Consider the following 13557-nt stretch of genomic DNA (forward strand, 5'->3'; position numbering starts at 1 on the left):
TCACCGGTTCTTGAGTTCGAGGAGTACGGAGCGATTTAATATGCGTTCCGTAGGATTGTGGGCATGCGCACAAACAAATGGAGCATAAACCTTCGTAAGCCACCATAATCCGCTCCACAGTCCCCATCACCACAAATCCCTTCCAGTACACAGTTCATCAGCCATCCTACCATTCTACGCTACAGAGCGTAGACACTGAAAGAAGCGTACTAAATACCCCACAGGAAATATCTTAACAAAACTTGGCTTGCATCATTTCAGGACCTTAAAGTAGTTAGCGCGAGTGTCTCCCCCACCTCAGAAGATCGCGCCCGCCCGCTGTCTTGTTATTACTAATTGCATGAACATATGAAGTACGGCCTTAATGCGACCTCGGACTTGGCGAAATGTTTCGTACGACGTTTCGTGAGTAACGGTCAGATGCCTCAAAAAATTGAAACGAGAAAATAAATTGCACATGTCATAAACCTGTTTTATTTCCTTGCGAAAATAAAGTAGGCTAAAAATGGACTTTGTAAGATTTGAGGTGTTCACGGCGGTGACTACGAAGAATGCCGTCTTTTGGGATGTGGCGCCGTGTAGATATTGTGTTAACCAACGTTTCGGAGGAACGTATCGCCTCCATCTTCAGGATATAAGAAATCCGCGAGCGATGAACTAGCTTAAGCAGGTGTCTGTAGACACCTCCGAAACGTCGGTTAACAAAATATCTACACAGTGCCACATCCCAGAAGACGGCATTCTTAATAATGGACTTGAATTGGAACTGACTTTTGCGTGGAACTGTACCTTGATTTGTTGCTGAAACCAGACCCCCCCCACCCCAGTTGATGCACGCACCGCGGCGCGTCGTGTGTGTCTCGTTTCTTTAATGTAACCATAATCCGTTGTCAAGGACGTATATTTTCGGGGGGGGGGCGCTTGCGAACTTAAGTTTATGCCGCTTAAGACAGTTTTACTGATTGCCATAAGGTATTCAGATTTTTAGATATTAATTTTTGGTATTAAAATTTGGTATATTTGCTTTTTTTTTTCTGAATTGATTTTTCTCAAAATTCTAAAGGGGGTATAGACCTAGCTTCCTCACGACGGCGCCCATGTTCTTCGTCGTGTTGGCCTCGGGTAAATACAATATCCTCTGTCTGAAAAGCACTACAGGACAGTTCCTGTGTAACGGAGGACACGGGAATGAAAGTTACGGGTATTAAATGACAGACATACTCTTCAAAGATCGCTGTGTGCAGAGAATGTGACGCAGTACAGTCTGGCAGAAAGATAACAGCGTTTTAAAGGAACTGTGTAGAGAATATCTAACCCTTGAAAAGAATTGATGTCTCGGAAGCTGTTTGACTGTCGTTCTAAAGGATGATAAAATGAGGGATCAGCCACCAAAGAGACTGAAGGGTCTCTTCGTCTAATCTGAAGACCGTAACGGGTGAAAAGGCTTAAACCTTGCAGGTGATAATGATAATAGAAATATTAGTTTGACAAGGGCATTGATTTGGAGAAATAATGATAAAGTGAACCAGCCCCGGTTTTCTTGCCTGCTCTGAAAATTAAGGCAATGTTCCTCTCAAGCTCCAATCTCTTTTCACCAGATTGCATGGTGTTACATCCCAGAAAATAGAGATCTTCAAGTTTAAAAAGGTTTTGAAACTACAGTTACTAATAACGGACGTGTGGACACAGTTGGTGTGTTTAGGGTTCTCTTTAGCTTGGATGAGAGGCTATGAGGTGTAAAATTAGTCATGTACCCCCCCCCCCTCCCCGATGGTAATCATCTGCATGGCACACATCTCTCTGTTTGTGGTTGACATCTGTGCCCATGACTTTGTATCGATGCAGTAGTTGCCTTCCTTTTGCATGAGTTGTTCTTCACACACAGGTTTACTCACAGAAAGTAAGGGTACGTTTCGAGTCACTGATTTTTCTTGGTGACTGACGAGGAAGACTTACAGAGTGTGCAGCAGTATCAGTTGCGCTGTCTTGTTGGCAGCAGCAGACACCAGTATTTCTCTGAGTGTATAATCTGTAGTCTTGTTTGGAGCAAGTGTGTTACTGTGAAGTACGTATCTGTCATCTTGTTGACAATAAGATTGTTACTGTGTGTGTGGGGGTGGGGGCACTGACATCTTGTTGACTGAAAGTAAGTCACTTCTGTTAACTGCCAAGTAGAAGCTGTATATTTCATTTGTAGTGCAAGTTTTTAATGTTCAGAAGGGATATGAATTGAACTAACGCTGAGAGAAAACATTTATGGATAATTTATACCCTTTTTAATCAGGTAAATGTAAAGATAACGTTGTTCCTGCCCATAATTAAATACCATGCCATTGAGGTGAGTGGATGAGGCCTGGGGTTTGGACCCTGACAGCCCAGCCCGTAGCCAGTTACTGTACTGACTCCTACACAACACTATGAATTCTTGTTCCATAATAAAACTGATGCAGGTGAAACAGTAATTTGACTGCTTACTGGAGTTGTGAAGCATGTTCTCTTACTTTGACAGTCCCCTTCTATACATTTGGGGAAAAATAAAAATTAAAAGAAAGATATATACTAAATATTATTCTCTTCACAAATTAAAATAAATTTAATTCTAGTATCTTATACAGGTGATGTCTAAAAATATTCCTAAATGGCTTGAATGTTCATAAGAATATTTTCTGACTGCCCCTCGTTGGAATGAATCCTGTTGGTACCCATGGCCTCAGTTGCTGTATATATAAGTGAGAATATTGAGTAAAAAAGGTACAATTGTCCCTGTACCAGGCCGTGAAGGCCTGTAGGGTTGTGAGATGTTGAGGGTCCCACATTATCTAGACGTTCGGCTCAAAGATGGTGGTAAGGTTGTCAGCCTTACACGCCGGCTATGCTTTACGACCCAGGAAAATTATTTAATTAATTCCTGGTACTCATTTCTGTTAGAGGCTGAGTGAATCCCAGGGCCATAGTGCGGCCGGAAGGATTAGGTCAATTGAAAAAAATCCAGTGACCACATCAGTACTTGAACCCACGACATTCTGGCTTGTAGCATAGTGCCTCAACAAACTACGCTACCGTGTGCCCCCAAAGTTGTCCCTGTGCTTAAGTAATTAAGCACTACACCATGAAGATGTATGGGAGAGTGGGTGTATAGATCCACATTTTCTTGGCCTCGGCACTAGCTGGAGGTGAGTGGTCAGCTTCATGCCCCTGCCACTTTACCCCCAGGGAAAGAGCCCCTGGTACCCACTGGATATGAGGCTGGGTGGGCCCCAGAGCAGGTCTAGATGATATGGAGAAGAGAAAATTCTGACCCTACTGGGACTCGAACTCTGGCCTCTCGGTTAGCCAGCCTGTAGGCAGTTGCTATACATACTGTGCTACCCCGGCTCATGTTCTCTTTTAAGTCCGCAATAGGAAACAGAAAAGTTTCAGTTTTATGTGGCCTGTTTCAGGGGCGAGGAAGAAGGAGGGGACGACACACCACTGGAAGAGTCAGATGATCACCTTGGCCTTGGCCTTGGTGCAGAAGGTATGTCCTGTCAGTGCTGTGTAACTGGTGAACGCTTCACCAACCTGTGAGTGGCGCACAGGGGAATGTCACATACATGATGTTTCTAATTACTTCATGCTAACTATAGACATAGCAAAAAAATAATATTGTACTATCACTGCACATAAAGGTGAGTTGTAGACCAGTCCTTCTGTTCAGAAATCATTATTCCAAATAATGAAATATGTAAATATCAAGTGTATGCATGACTCAGTGGATATCTCAGGGTAAATCAATAATGCAGAGAATCCATATAAGTGACAGGTGTCTGTGTCTGAGATATGGCTGCTTTCCAAGTCAGTAAGTCAAGCTATCCCTGTAACAGGCCGTGGAGGCCCATAGGGGTGTTAGAAGTCGAGGCTCCCACATTTTCTAGACAATCGGCTCACAGGTGGCAGTAAGGTTGTCAGCCTTACGCGCCGGCCGCCCTTTACCCCCAGGAAGATTCCCAGTACTCATTTCTGTTAGCAGCCAAGTCGATCCCAGGCCCATAGTGTGGCTGGAAGCATTAGGTCAATTGAAAAAATCCACCTCATCAGGATTTGATTCTGCAACCTTCTGGCTTGTAGCATAGTGCCTCAACCAACTACACTACCGCGTGCCTCCCAATATCACAATATGCACAGTGAAATCCCTGTTTAATGAATCCATTTTGAGGTGGTTTTTCTTAAATTAAATCAAGATTACACTAGTAATTTTAGTATAAAGACAACAGGACATGCAGTGAAGTAGTTTGACGTACATCGAAAAGCACCTGAGGATGGCACTTTTGTGCTGAAACATGTAGTGCAAGAGAGAAGAGTAAGGTGAATAAATGTATGCACTGTAAGACGGTTAGAATAAATCATGGACAAGATTACACTAAATGGGGGTTATGCAAAATCAGCTCAATAAACTTCATGTTATTATGGCATACCAGATATAATTATAAAATAATTGTTTTACATAAGAAACTGTTTCTACATAAATAAATACAAATACACATACACAATAATATCAGATTAATTTCTAAAATAATAATGACATGTCAGATAAACACAATGTTGAATTTAATTAATTACCATAAAAATGTTATTTTAAAATCATCAGTCACTGCTTTATATACAACAGATGATTAGTAGTAACAGCAGTTAATCAGTGGACATCTTGTTTTGTGTAACAATTTAAGACGGTTTAGGCTTTTAAGTCACTAATTACTTACTTACTCATGGAGCTGAGCCCTTCTGGAGGAGCCGCCAATTCTGCAGCTACCCAAGAATTTCTCAGCATTTTATGGAATCCAAAGGTTCATTACCGTGTTCACAAGAACCCTCCACTGGTCCCTATCCTGAGCCAGATCAATCCAATCAATACCATCTCATCCTATCTCTCCAAGATCCATCTTAATATTGTCCATCCACCTATGCCTTTGTCTTCCCAGTGGTGTCTTTCCTTCTGGCTTTCCCACCAATACCCTATACGCATTCCTCGTCTCTCTCATTCATGCTACATGCCCTGCCCACCTCATCCTCCTTGACTTGATCATTATAATTATAATTGGAGAAGAGTACAAGTTATGAAGCTCCTCATTATGCAGTTTTCTCCAACCCCCTGTCATTTCATCTCTCTGCGGTCCAGATATTCTCGTCAACACTCTGTTCTCAAACACCCTCAGTTTATGTTCCTCCCTTAATGTCAGAGACCAAGTTTCACACCCATACGGAACCACTAGTTTTGCATATTCTAATTTTTATGTTTTTGGACAGCAAACCAGAGGACAAAAGGTTCTGGACTGAATAGTAGCAAGCATTACCTGAGTTCAATCTCCTCCTAATTACCTCCTGAATGCAATTACAATGCAAGCGTCATTGCTTAGCAACGACGAGTAAACAACGGTTGCTAGGCAGTGACGCTTGCATTGTCACACTTGCTTGAATGTGGGCAGTTCCCACACAGGTGTTCCCAAATATCTGAACTGTGTCACATTTTCAAAACATCTGTTTCCTGTCTTTATGTCATGATTTTGCCCTGAATTTTGGTGACGAGACAGCAACATATAGTTTTCTCTGTGTTTATTTCTAGACCAAACTCTTTACTTGCGTCAATTAAAGTTTGTGGGTTTTTCTTCATCCCACCTGGTTTCCCTGGACCTTACTAATGGCATATTCTAAAGCAAAGTTGAAAAGGAGTGGCGATAAAGCATCTCCTTGTTTTAGATCATTCTGGATAGGAAATTTGTCAGACAAATGAAGAAAGTTGTCTTCTGGGTTTAGGCACCGTGTATTCTTCGTTTTGGCCGACGTTTCGGAGGAACGTAGCGCCTCCATCTTCAGACATTGTCAGACAAATGTTTACCTACATAGACTTTACTATACATTTCGTTTAAACACATTTTAATCAACCTAACTAGTTTCATGGGTATCCAAAACTCTATCAGAATATTGTACGATACTTCCCTCCTAACTGAATCATAGGCTTTCTTGAAGTCTATGATTTAAGTCACTAATATTAATGTGAAAATAGCCACTACAGTATTTCCTGAATTTGTTGCACTAATTACTACATTTTCTTTCTTATTTTTATAAGCTGTGACACCAGACGTTTATCCAGCACCAAAAGCTATTACAGGAAATCGTTGGACCAGTTCTCCTCCTCCTTATTCTAGCTTAGTTTCCATTTTATGTGGATCAATAGACAAGAAGTTTATCAGTTCCTGTGTTCCAGTACCTGGCTGAACCATCTTGTTCTGAATCGTCCAATACAACTATTTTCTTCAGATTTTAATATTAATGCCCTTTGCAGGATCCATGTTCCATCCATTTTTTGCATGGCGAGCCACCGTAATAATTTCTCGTGTACCTGTTAAGAAACTTTAAGCTCCATTTGCTTCCCTTCCAAAGTACAATCCCAACATCAAGTAGGTGTCCTACAAAGATGCTGAGAAGTTTGAACAGGAACCCTGTAAATTATGGCTAATGGGGCCCTATTGCAGCAATCCAGTAATGGATATAAGAATGCTTAGAAAGAAAGAAAATGTTCAGATTATCCATATAAGATTAATCCTTTATGAAATGCTCAGTTGCCATGCAGGATAATGTTTTTCCTTAAATTACTGGGAAGTCAACATATAAGCAAGCACATGTAATTCACAGTGTGAAATTTCTTAAGATTTCCATTGATCACTAAGGGTCAGATTATTTAAAAGTTCCACATGTCTATCTTATGTAATGAACAACATATCTGCCCTTTTTTCTTCAGTCATGCAGATAAACCTTGGAAGAGAAATAGACTGAAGGTAACACACACAAAAAAAAAGATAATGAAGCAAATTATATATCCATAGTGTTTAAAAGTGCTAATTCATTTTTTGTAACTAATTAACTGTATAGTGCAGAATCTCCCCTGATAAGATGATAAAAAAGTTTCCAGTACCTTTAGGGAACATAAAATTTCATTACCATATTCACAAAAGCTGTTCATTGAAACCTGCCAAAATCAGTTCAGTGCAGTCCCTACTTTCACATGCCATCTGTCTAAAATCCATTTCAGTGTTGAACAGTACTGTCTTCTTGGATGTGACACCGTGAAGTCCGGTAGAGGTTCAACATTATTTGAAGGAATGTACTGTCTCCATCTTCAAGGATAAAGGCATGCTTAGCAATGAGTAAAAAGCCAGTTAACTTAGCTTGTGTCATATCACAGAAGACAGTACCCATCATAGTCACTATAGTAAAAGCCTCAAATCCAACATTTCATTATTATTTTCCCGCCTACACCCAGGTCTTCTGAGTAGCCTCTTTCCTTAAAGTTTTCTGAGTTATAAATTTCCACATTTTTTACATAGTAGAATCAGGATTCTCCCTGAAGATTACTGTCTTCTGGGATGTGGCTCCATGTTGTTTCACAGATAGATACAAATGTTTCACAGAAATCTGCTGCCTCCATCTTCAGGGTACCCAGAGCATCCATGTCTGAAGTGAGATTCGTGATAATGTGGGAAGTCACATTTCAGTGACTTAACTGTATACCCTCGCATTTAATGTGTTGACAGCTGAAAATCTTAGTCATTTGTCATTTTGGTTATAATGAAATAAGTGCAGGTAATTTCTAAAACTTAACCACATACAGTATCCGAGTTTTGAAACACGGCTGTTAACAAAGTATACTCAGGATGTCCACCATTCATGATGACACTTCCCAGCATTTTTGTCGGCTCAAAAGAGTGGTGTGAGCTCGCTGCATGCAGAGTTGGTTCGCTAGTGCCTGTGATTCCAGGCTTATGGAAAATAATGTCTAAGGAGAACAGATTTTGTATGACAACCATTTTGTCATTTTATACCTTTGGCTGCTGAACATCATGGTCAAATAGTTAGCACTCTCTGCTTGTATTTGGGAAGTCCCAGGTTCATTTCTCAGCATGGAGACTTGATATGCTGAGGTTTTCCCTCAATCCCTCCGAGAAAATAGCAGGATGTCAGCTTACATTGTGTTGCAACACTGGCTGCCATATCGTCTTGCCATCCTACCTTACTTACTTACTTACTCCTTGGCTATAAAGTCTTCTAAAAGCCTTTGTTTCCTTTATAGGAAATGCTGATAGTTCTCTGTTATTTGTCTTCTGCTCTTATCTCTTCATTATCAGCTCTATTAAATCATTCTCTACATCTTCCAGCCATCTCAGTTTGGGTCTTCTGATGTCTCTTCTACTTTCTAACTAAACTTAAGAAATTTTCGTAGCCATCTTTGTTCAATCCATTCTGATCACACACCTCAACAGCTTCAACCTTCTCCTTTTAACATCTGCTACCAGATCACTGATGTTATATAATGTCTTCATTTCTTTGGGAGTTCTGTTGTCATCATCCCATTTGATGTACTATTGTCTGCATTAAGAGCACCATTAAATAAGTCATATTGAATCAGATAAATATATATGTACCAGAGGATTTGTCCCTTATGTGATTTCATTATATGTTGCTGTTTCTGGGAATGCACCCCTTATGTAAATAGCCGTGTACCTATATATAAAGATTTTCTGGGTCGCAGTAATTGGATTTTATTTCCCTGTTTCAGCTGGACTTCTGTACGATGCTCTACCAGCAGTCACTGTTGTCAGTCCAGCTGAGCCTCATACAAACACAGCTTCAGTTAGTAAAGTCACTTCAGCAGCTCACCTGGTGCGGGAACCATCAGTTCAGTCTGACGTGACGTCACACACAGGCAGCCATTGTTCTAGTGTAGAGTCATTCTTAGAGTCAAGACGTCCGGATCCTGAGGAAATACTGTTGGGCCTCGGATTTGGAGGGCCAGTAGGGGGTGATGGCAGCGTTGACACCGAAGTATCGCGTATTCCACGCCGCTTCCTGCAGCCATCCAAGGTCAGCTGATAGCTGCTCTTATTTCCAGGATGAGTGACTGTAAGACCTGTAATAATGCCATGCAGAATTTGTAGTACTCTGTATTCCATGCAGCTTATCCCTCCACATTCTTATGCGTGTTTACAGTTCTGTGGAACGTCGTGTGTTATGTTTTCTTAGCTCATTTGTCTATCAGTATGCGACAGAACATGAGAACTGTTGGACTGATTTCCATGAAATTTAATATTGGAAATGTTTTCAAAGAATTGTCGGTGCATTTCAGTTTTCATATAGACTGAACAATTCTGAATGATCACTTTTACTTGAAAGACCTGCATGCATCTCAAGCTAAATATTTATCAGAGTGAAAAATCTTTCGAATAAAACCTATAGACAAAAATTAAACACAGTTTATGTTCAGCTCAGTTTCTTTGTGTCTTGCAGCTTTCAGAATGACTAAACAAATGGATGCTATACATTCATTTTTAAATTCTTAAAGTTCTATATTCAACGATCACCATGGTCTCCTGGTGACACTCAAAACTTGGATTGTCTGTGTTATTTTATTTCTCATGTCTCATTTCTCCTTCATTGGCACATATAACTGGAAATATATTCTATACAAATGGAAAGTTGATGCTGCACCACTAGCATATATTTGTTGTAATCTGGATTCCAGGTGAAGGGTGTTGCAATAAACAACTTCCTCCGTCACCAACAGGACCTCATCGAGACCTTTGAGTCAGGTTTTTGTGGGTATCGGGGACTAACAGGTGAGTGACACTGCATTGTTTTTTGGGCATTCTCAAACACCTTTGTAACATTTTAATTCTGAGGTCATAAATTCTCCCTCTTCTTCTTTAAAGTACATTGGTAACTATATGTACCGCCTCCTTTAATACAGGGCTAATATAAATGATTCATTCGTTTTTAAAACGCTATATTTTCCAAAGTATTACATGTACAAACATGATTGATATATAAAAAGAACCGTAAACTCACCAAGTTTGTATTGGAATATCAATGTTCATCGCTACCTAAACAATGAACTTCAGCATCGCTGGATTGGGCGTGTTGGTCAGGATGACATAGCTCTGTTCATTTGCCCCCCCCCCCAGATCACCTGATCTAATGCCTTGTGACTTCTTCCTTTGGGGGTACGTTAAGGATCGTGTTTACGTACCCCCACTGCCAAGAACACTAGTAGAGCTGAGGGAATGCATCGATGCTGCAGTGATGACCATTGACAGGATGATGCTACAAAATGTGTGGAACGAGCTCGCCTACCGCCTGGACGTGTGTCGTGTGACCCAAGGGGCACACATAGAACATTTGTGGAGTGTGAAGAAAACTTTGTGAGCTTACGGTTCTTCTTATATATCAATCATATTTGTACGTGTAATGCTTTGGAAAATATAGCATTTTAAAAACGAATAAATCATTTATAGTAGCCCCGTATAAAGAATTGTGTCTCATAATTATCAAAAGACTGGCAATATCAGAAGAGTATTACAGATGGAATCTTGGGAACAGAAGGAAATGGCAAGAACATTTTCAAAGGACAAAATACAACTGGATCCCTAACAGAGCTTTGAATTACATTCTACAGTTAGAAAGGACTATATGAAAACCAGTAAAAATATGCATCAATAAAAGGAGATGTTAATGAGGACAGTACAGGAATTGAACACGATGATGAAGCTCATTCTTGAAAACAAAAATCTGATATTACCACATTCTCAGTTTGGAGAATGCTTTTTGTCTATAATGTATAGGAACCTACTGTGTCTGCAGGGGTAAAACGATTATTATACAAGAATCTTTTTGTGCTGTTTTGTGAGGTATGAGGTTTTCATGACAGATTGCTCTCTTCTGGAGTGTGGCACCATACAGATCTATCAGACCACACGGCGTCACATCCCAGAAAATGCTAACCTTCATGTTATTGGTTCATTGAGCTTATACATAGCATTCTCCTTCATTTCCTGCAGCTCGTTATTAATAATCTTGCTTCTTTGTGACATTCTGGTTTCACGTGGCGGTGGTGGTGTTGTTTTTCAGGAATCACAATGGATGTACTAAAATTTGATCAACAGTTTACTGCAAGCACCCATATTATGTCATCATTGTCATCGCCTGTTCGTACTTTTGCCTCTATTTCCCCTGTTCTGAGTAACAGTTTGGCAAATATTCCAGTCCGTTTCTTACCCCAGCCTCCTCCCGGAACTCGTCGGCTACTTGCTGTCCCAGGGACAGAAAATCCTTTTTTCTCTGCAAACATATCCCGATCTCACAGTACGAAGCATCGTCTGAGTGTGAAAGTACATCACACTCGCAGAGCTAGTGAACCTATTGATCGTAAGGCCTAATGATGTTACGCTTACCAGAAACTAGAACCCAACTACCATGGGTTCAAGACTGTGATAGGGTAGGTGGGAAGATCAGTGAGTTCAGGATCTGTCAGGAAGGAAGTGGGAGAACATTTCACTCTACACCTTTTAATTAAAGTGTTAGGGGCATTATGTAAGCAACAGCTGCTGCTCAACTCATAAAGCTTAAATCTTTCTCTGCACTGCAACGGTTGTTGTCCATTTTCTGAGGGATATTTAATATACACATATTTGTACTTTGTTCTTAGAGCGATTATTTTTTGTTATACTGACATATTTTTTATATGGGTACTCCTTGATTTATAGGAGAGTTGTGCTCAAAAAAAATCACTGGGGGTGAGATCAGATAAATCAGACATGAGGAAATACTATACTGAAGGCTTCCTAATCCTCTCAAAAAGTGCCAGAAATAGAAGCGCAGAAGAGCCTGCATGCTTACCCCAAGTTCCTGTCTGCTACCATCCACATAGTACTGCACTTCCTCTCCTCACCCAAGCAGCCAACAAGCAGTTTGCAGTAAAGCAAGTGCTTTTAATTTATATCGGTCTAAAAGTATAGTTGGGCAAATTAAAATGAAATCACATTTTATGAACTCACATATAATGAGGAGTATCTATATTTAATTTGCTTAATCATCCCATTTTATTCCTTATTCTATACTTTTGATTGTGGAATGGCCCTGACAGATATCTGTAATGTGGACGTCCATGGCCAGGGTATTCTGAGCTTGACTTTTCCTAATTCATAAGTTTACTCCACATATATTCTCCGGTTTAGTGAGAGATGTATTCCCAGAAACAGTATGGTTAAATATCATTCAGCGACTGTTTGCGGTTCATGCCCAAAAAGCACTAGAATTGCAGTAGTTTGGATCAAACCCAGACTTTCTGAATAGTGTGTTTGTATACTGGGTTGACCTACATGTGTGGGTTTCATGGTTTCCCTCCATTATTTCTTGTTGCTCATCCTCTGTAATCATCTTCACATCTTCATATCACTAACCCTCTGATGCATATTGACAACTATTTGAGGACCATAATTATTTCGATGGGTATGAAATATCATTGGATGGAAGTCAAAGCAGTTTACTCATCAAATAACAGAATGGAAGTTTTGTGATAATTTTAACCCTGTAAAGTACAGCGGTTATTGTATGTACCAGCTGCTTTAACATTCAAGAAGTCTGCAGTTTGGTTTCATATGATTCTGAGAACAAACAGCGATTATTTCCTTAAGCAGCAGTTAACTCCTTGGTCTTTGTAATTGAGATGCTGTGTGTTTTCTGCAACATAGACACTGAAGTTTTTAATATTAATTACATGAACTTTGTGCTTCAGATTATTTAAATAATGAGTGTGTAAAATCAAACAGTGTGCTCATGCATTGAGCTTAATCATCATGGGTTAGAATATACTTGGAGGATAGAAACAAACAAATATAATCAAACATTTGATTTGTTTCATTCTGGTCCATCACACTAACAATATTATAAAAGATAAAACAACTCCATCCAGTGTGACTGTTGAAGTTTTTACTACTTCAATTCTTAACTCCCTTACGTGTTTCAGTCCTATAGACCATCATCAGAGGGACATCGATACTCTTTGGAAACCACTATTAGTATTATTATTATTAATAGTGGTTTCCAAAGAGTATTGATGTCCCTCTGATAATGGTCTATAGGACCGAAACATGTAAGGGTGTTAAGAATTTAAGTAGTAAAAACTTCAACAGTCACACTGGATGGAGTTGTTTTATCTTTTATAATATTGTTAGTGTGATGGACCAGAATGAAACAAATCAAATGTTTGATTATATTTGTTTGTTTCTATCCTCCAAGTATATTCTAACCCATGATGATTAAGCTCAATGCATGAGCACACTGTTTGATTTTACACACTCATTATTTAAATAATCTGAAGCACAAAGTTCATGTAATTAATATNATTATTTGTGAACTGAGCTTCTCTAATTTTTTATAAAAGTTTACGATAAGTTCCTTAGAAAACACTTATGCCAGTGTTTCCCACAGTATGTGCTGTGTGATTTTCTTATACCTGTATATTTATTTTACTGTGAAAATGTACAATTTTAAATTAAAAAAATACATTCTAAAATAAATATTTTTTTGGTGGTTGGATTACGAATGCAGTTCCCAATACCAGGAATCACATGAGAACCTTTAAAATTTAATGATGGATATCTTGGTCAGTCTCTTTCGTTTTCAAAATTTTCATAGGGAAGAGCCCCCCTCCCCCCACTTTCCTTGGTGGGATGTTTCACACCCATGGTG

General features: G+C 39.6%; 1 protein-coding gene across 6 annotated transcripts in view; it reads left to right on the forward strand.

The window, feature by feature from the left end:
* LOC111872387 overlaps positions 1 to 13557 on the forward strand; it is a 77274-nt gene that overhangs the window by 44961 nt on the left and 18756 nt on the right. For all 6 annotated transcript variants that reach the window (XM_023866223.2, XM_023866224.2, XM_023866225.2 and 3 more), the window contains exons 4-6: positions 3441 to 3517; positions 8591 to 8895; positions 9554 to 9647. In XM_023866223.2, the coding sequence (XP_023721991.1) occupies positions 3441 to 3517; positions 8591 to 8895; positions 9554 to 9647 (476 nt within the window). The remainder of the gene's footprint in view (positions 1 to 3440; positions 3518 to 8590; positions 8896 to 9553; positions 9648 to 13557) is intronic.

Source organism: Cryptotermes secundus, unplaced genomic scaffold, assembly GCF_002891405.2.
Source record: "Cryptotermes secundus unplaced genomic scaffold, Csec_1.0 scaffold247, whole genome shotgun sequence".
Classification (NCBI taxonomy): domain Eukaryota; kingdom Metazoa; phylum Arthropoda; class Insecta; order Blattodea; family Kalotermitidae; genus Cryptotermes; species Cryptotermes secundus.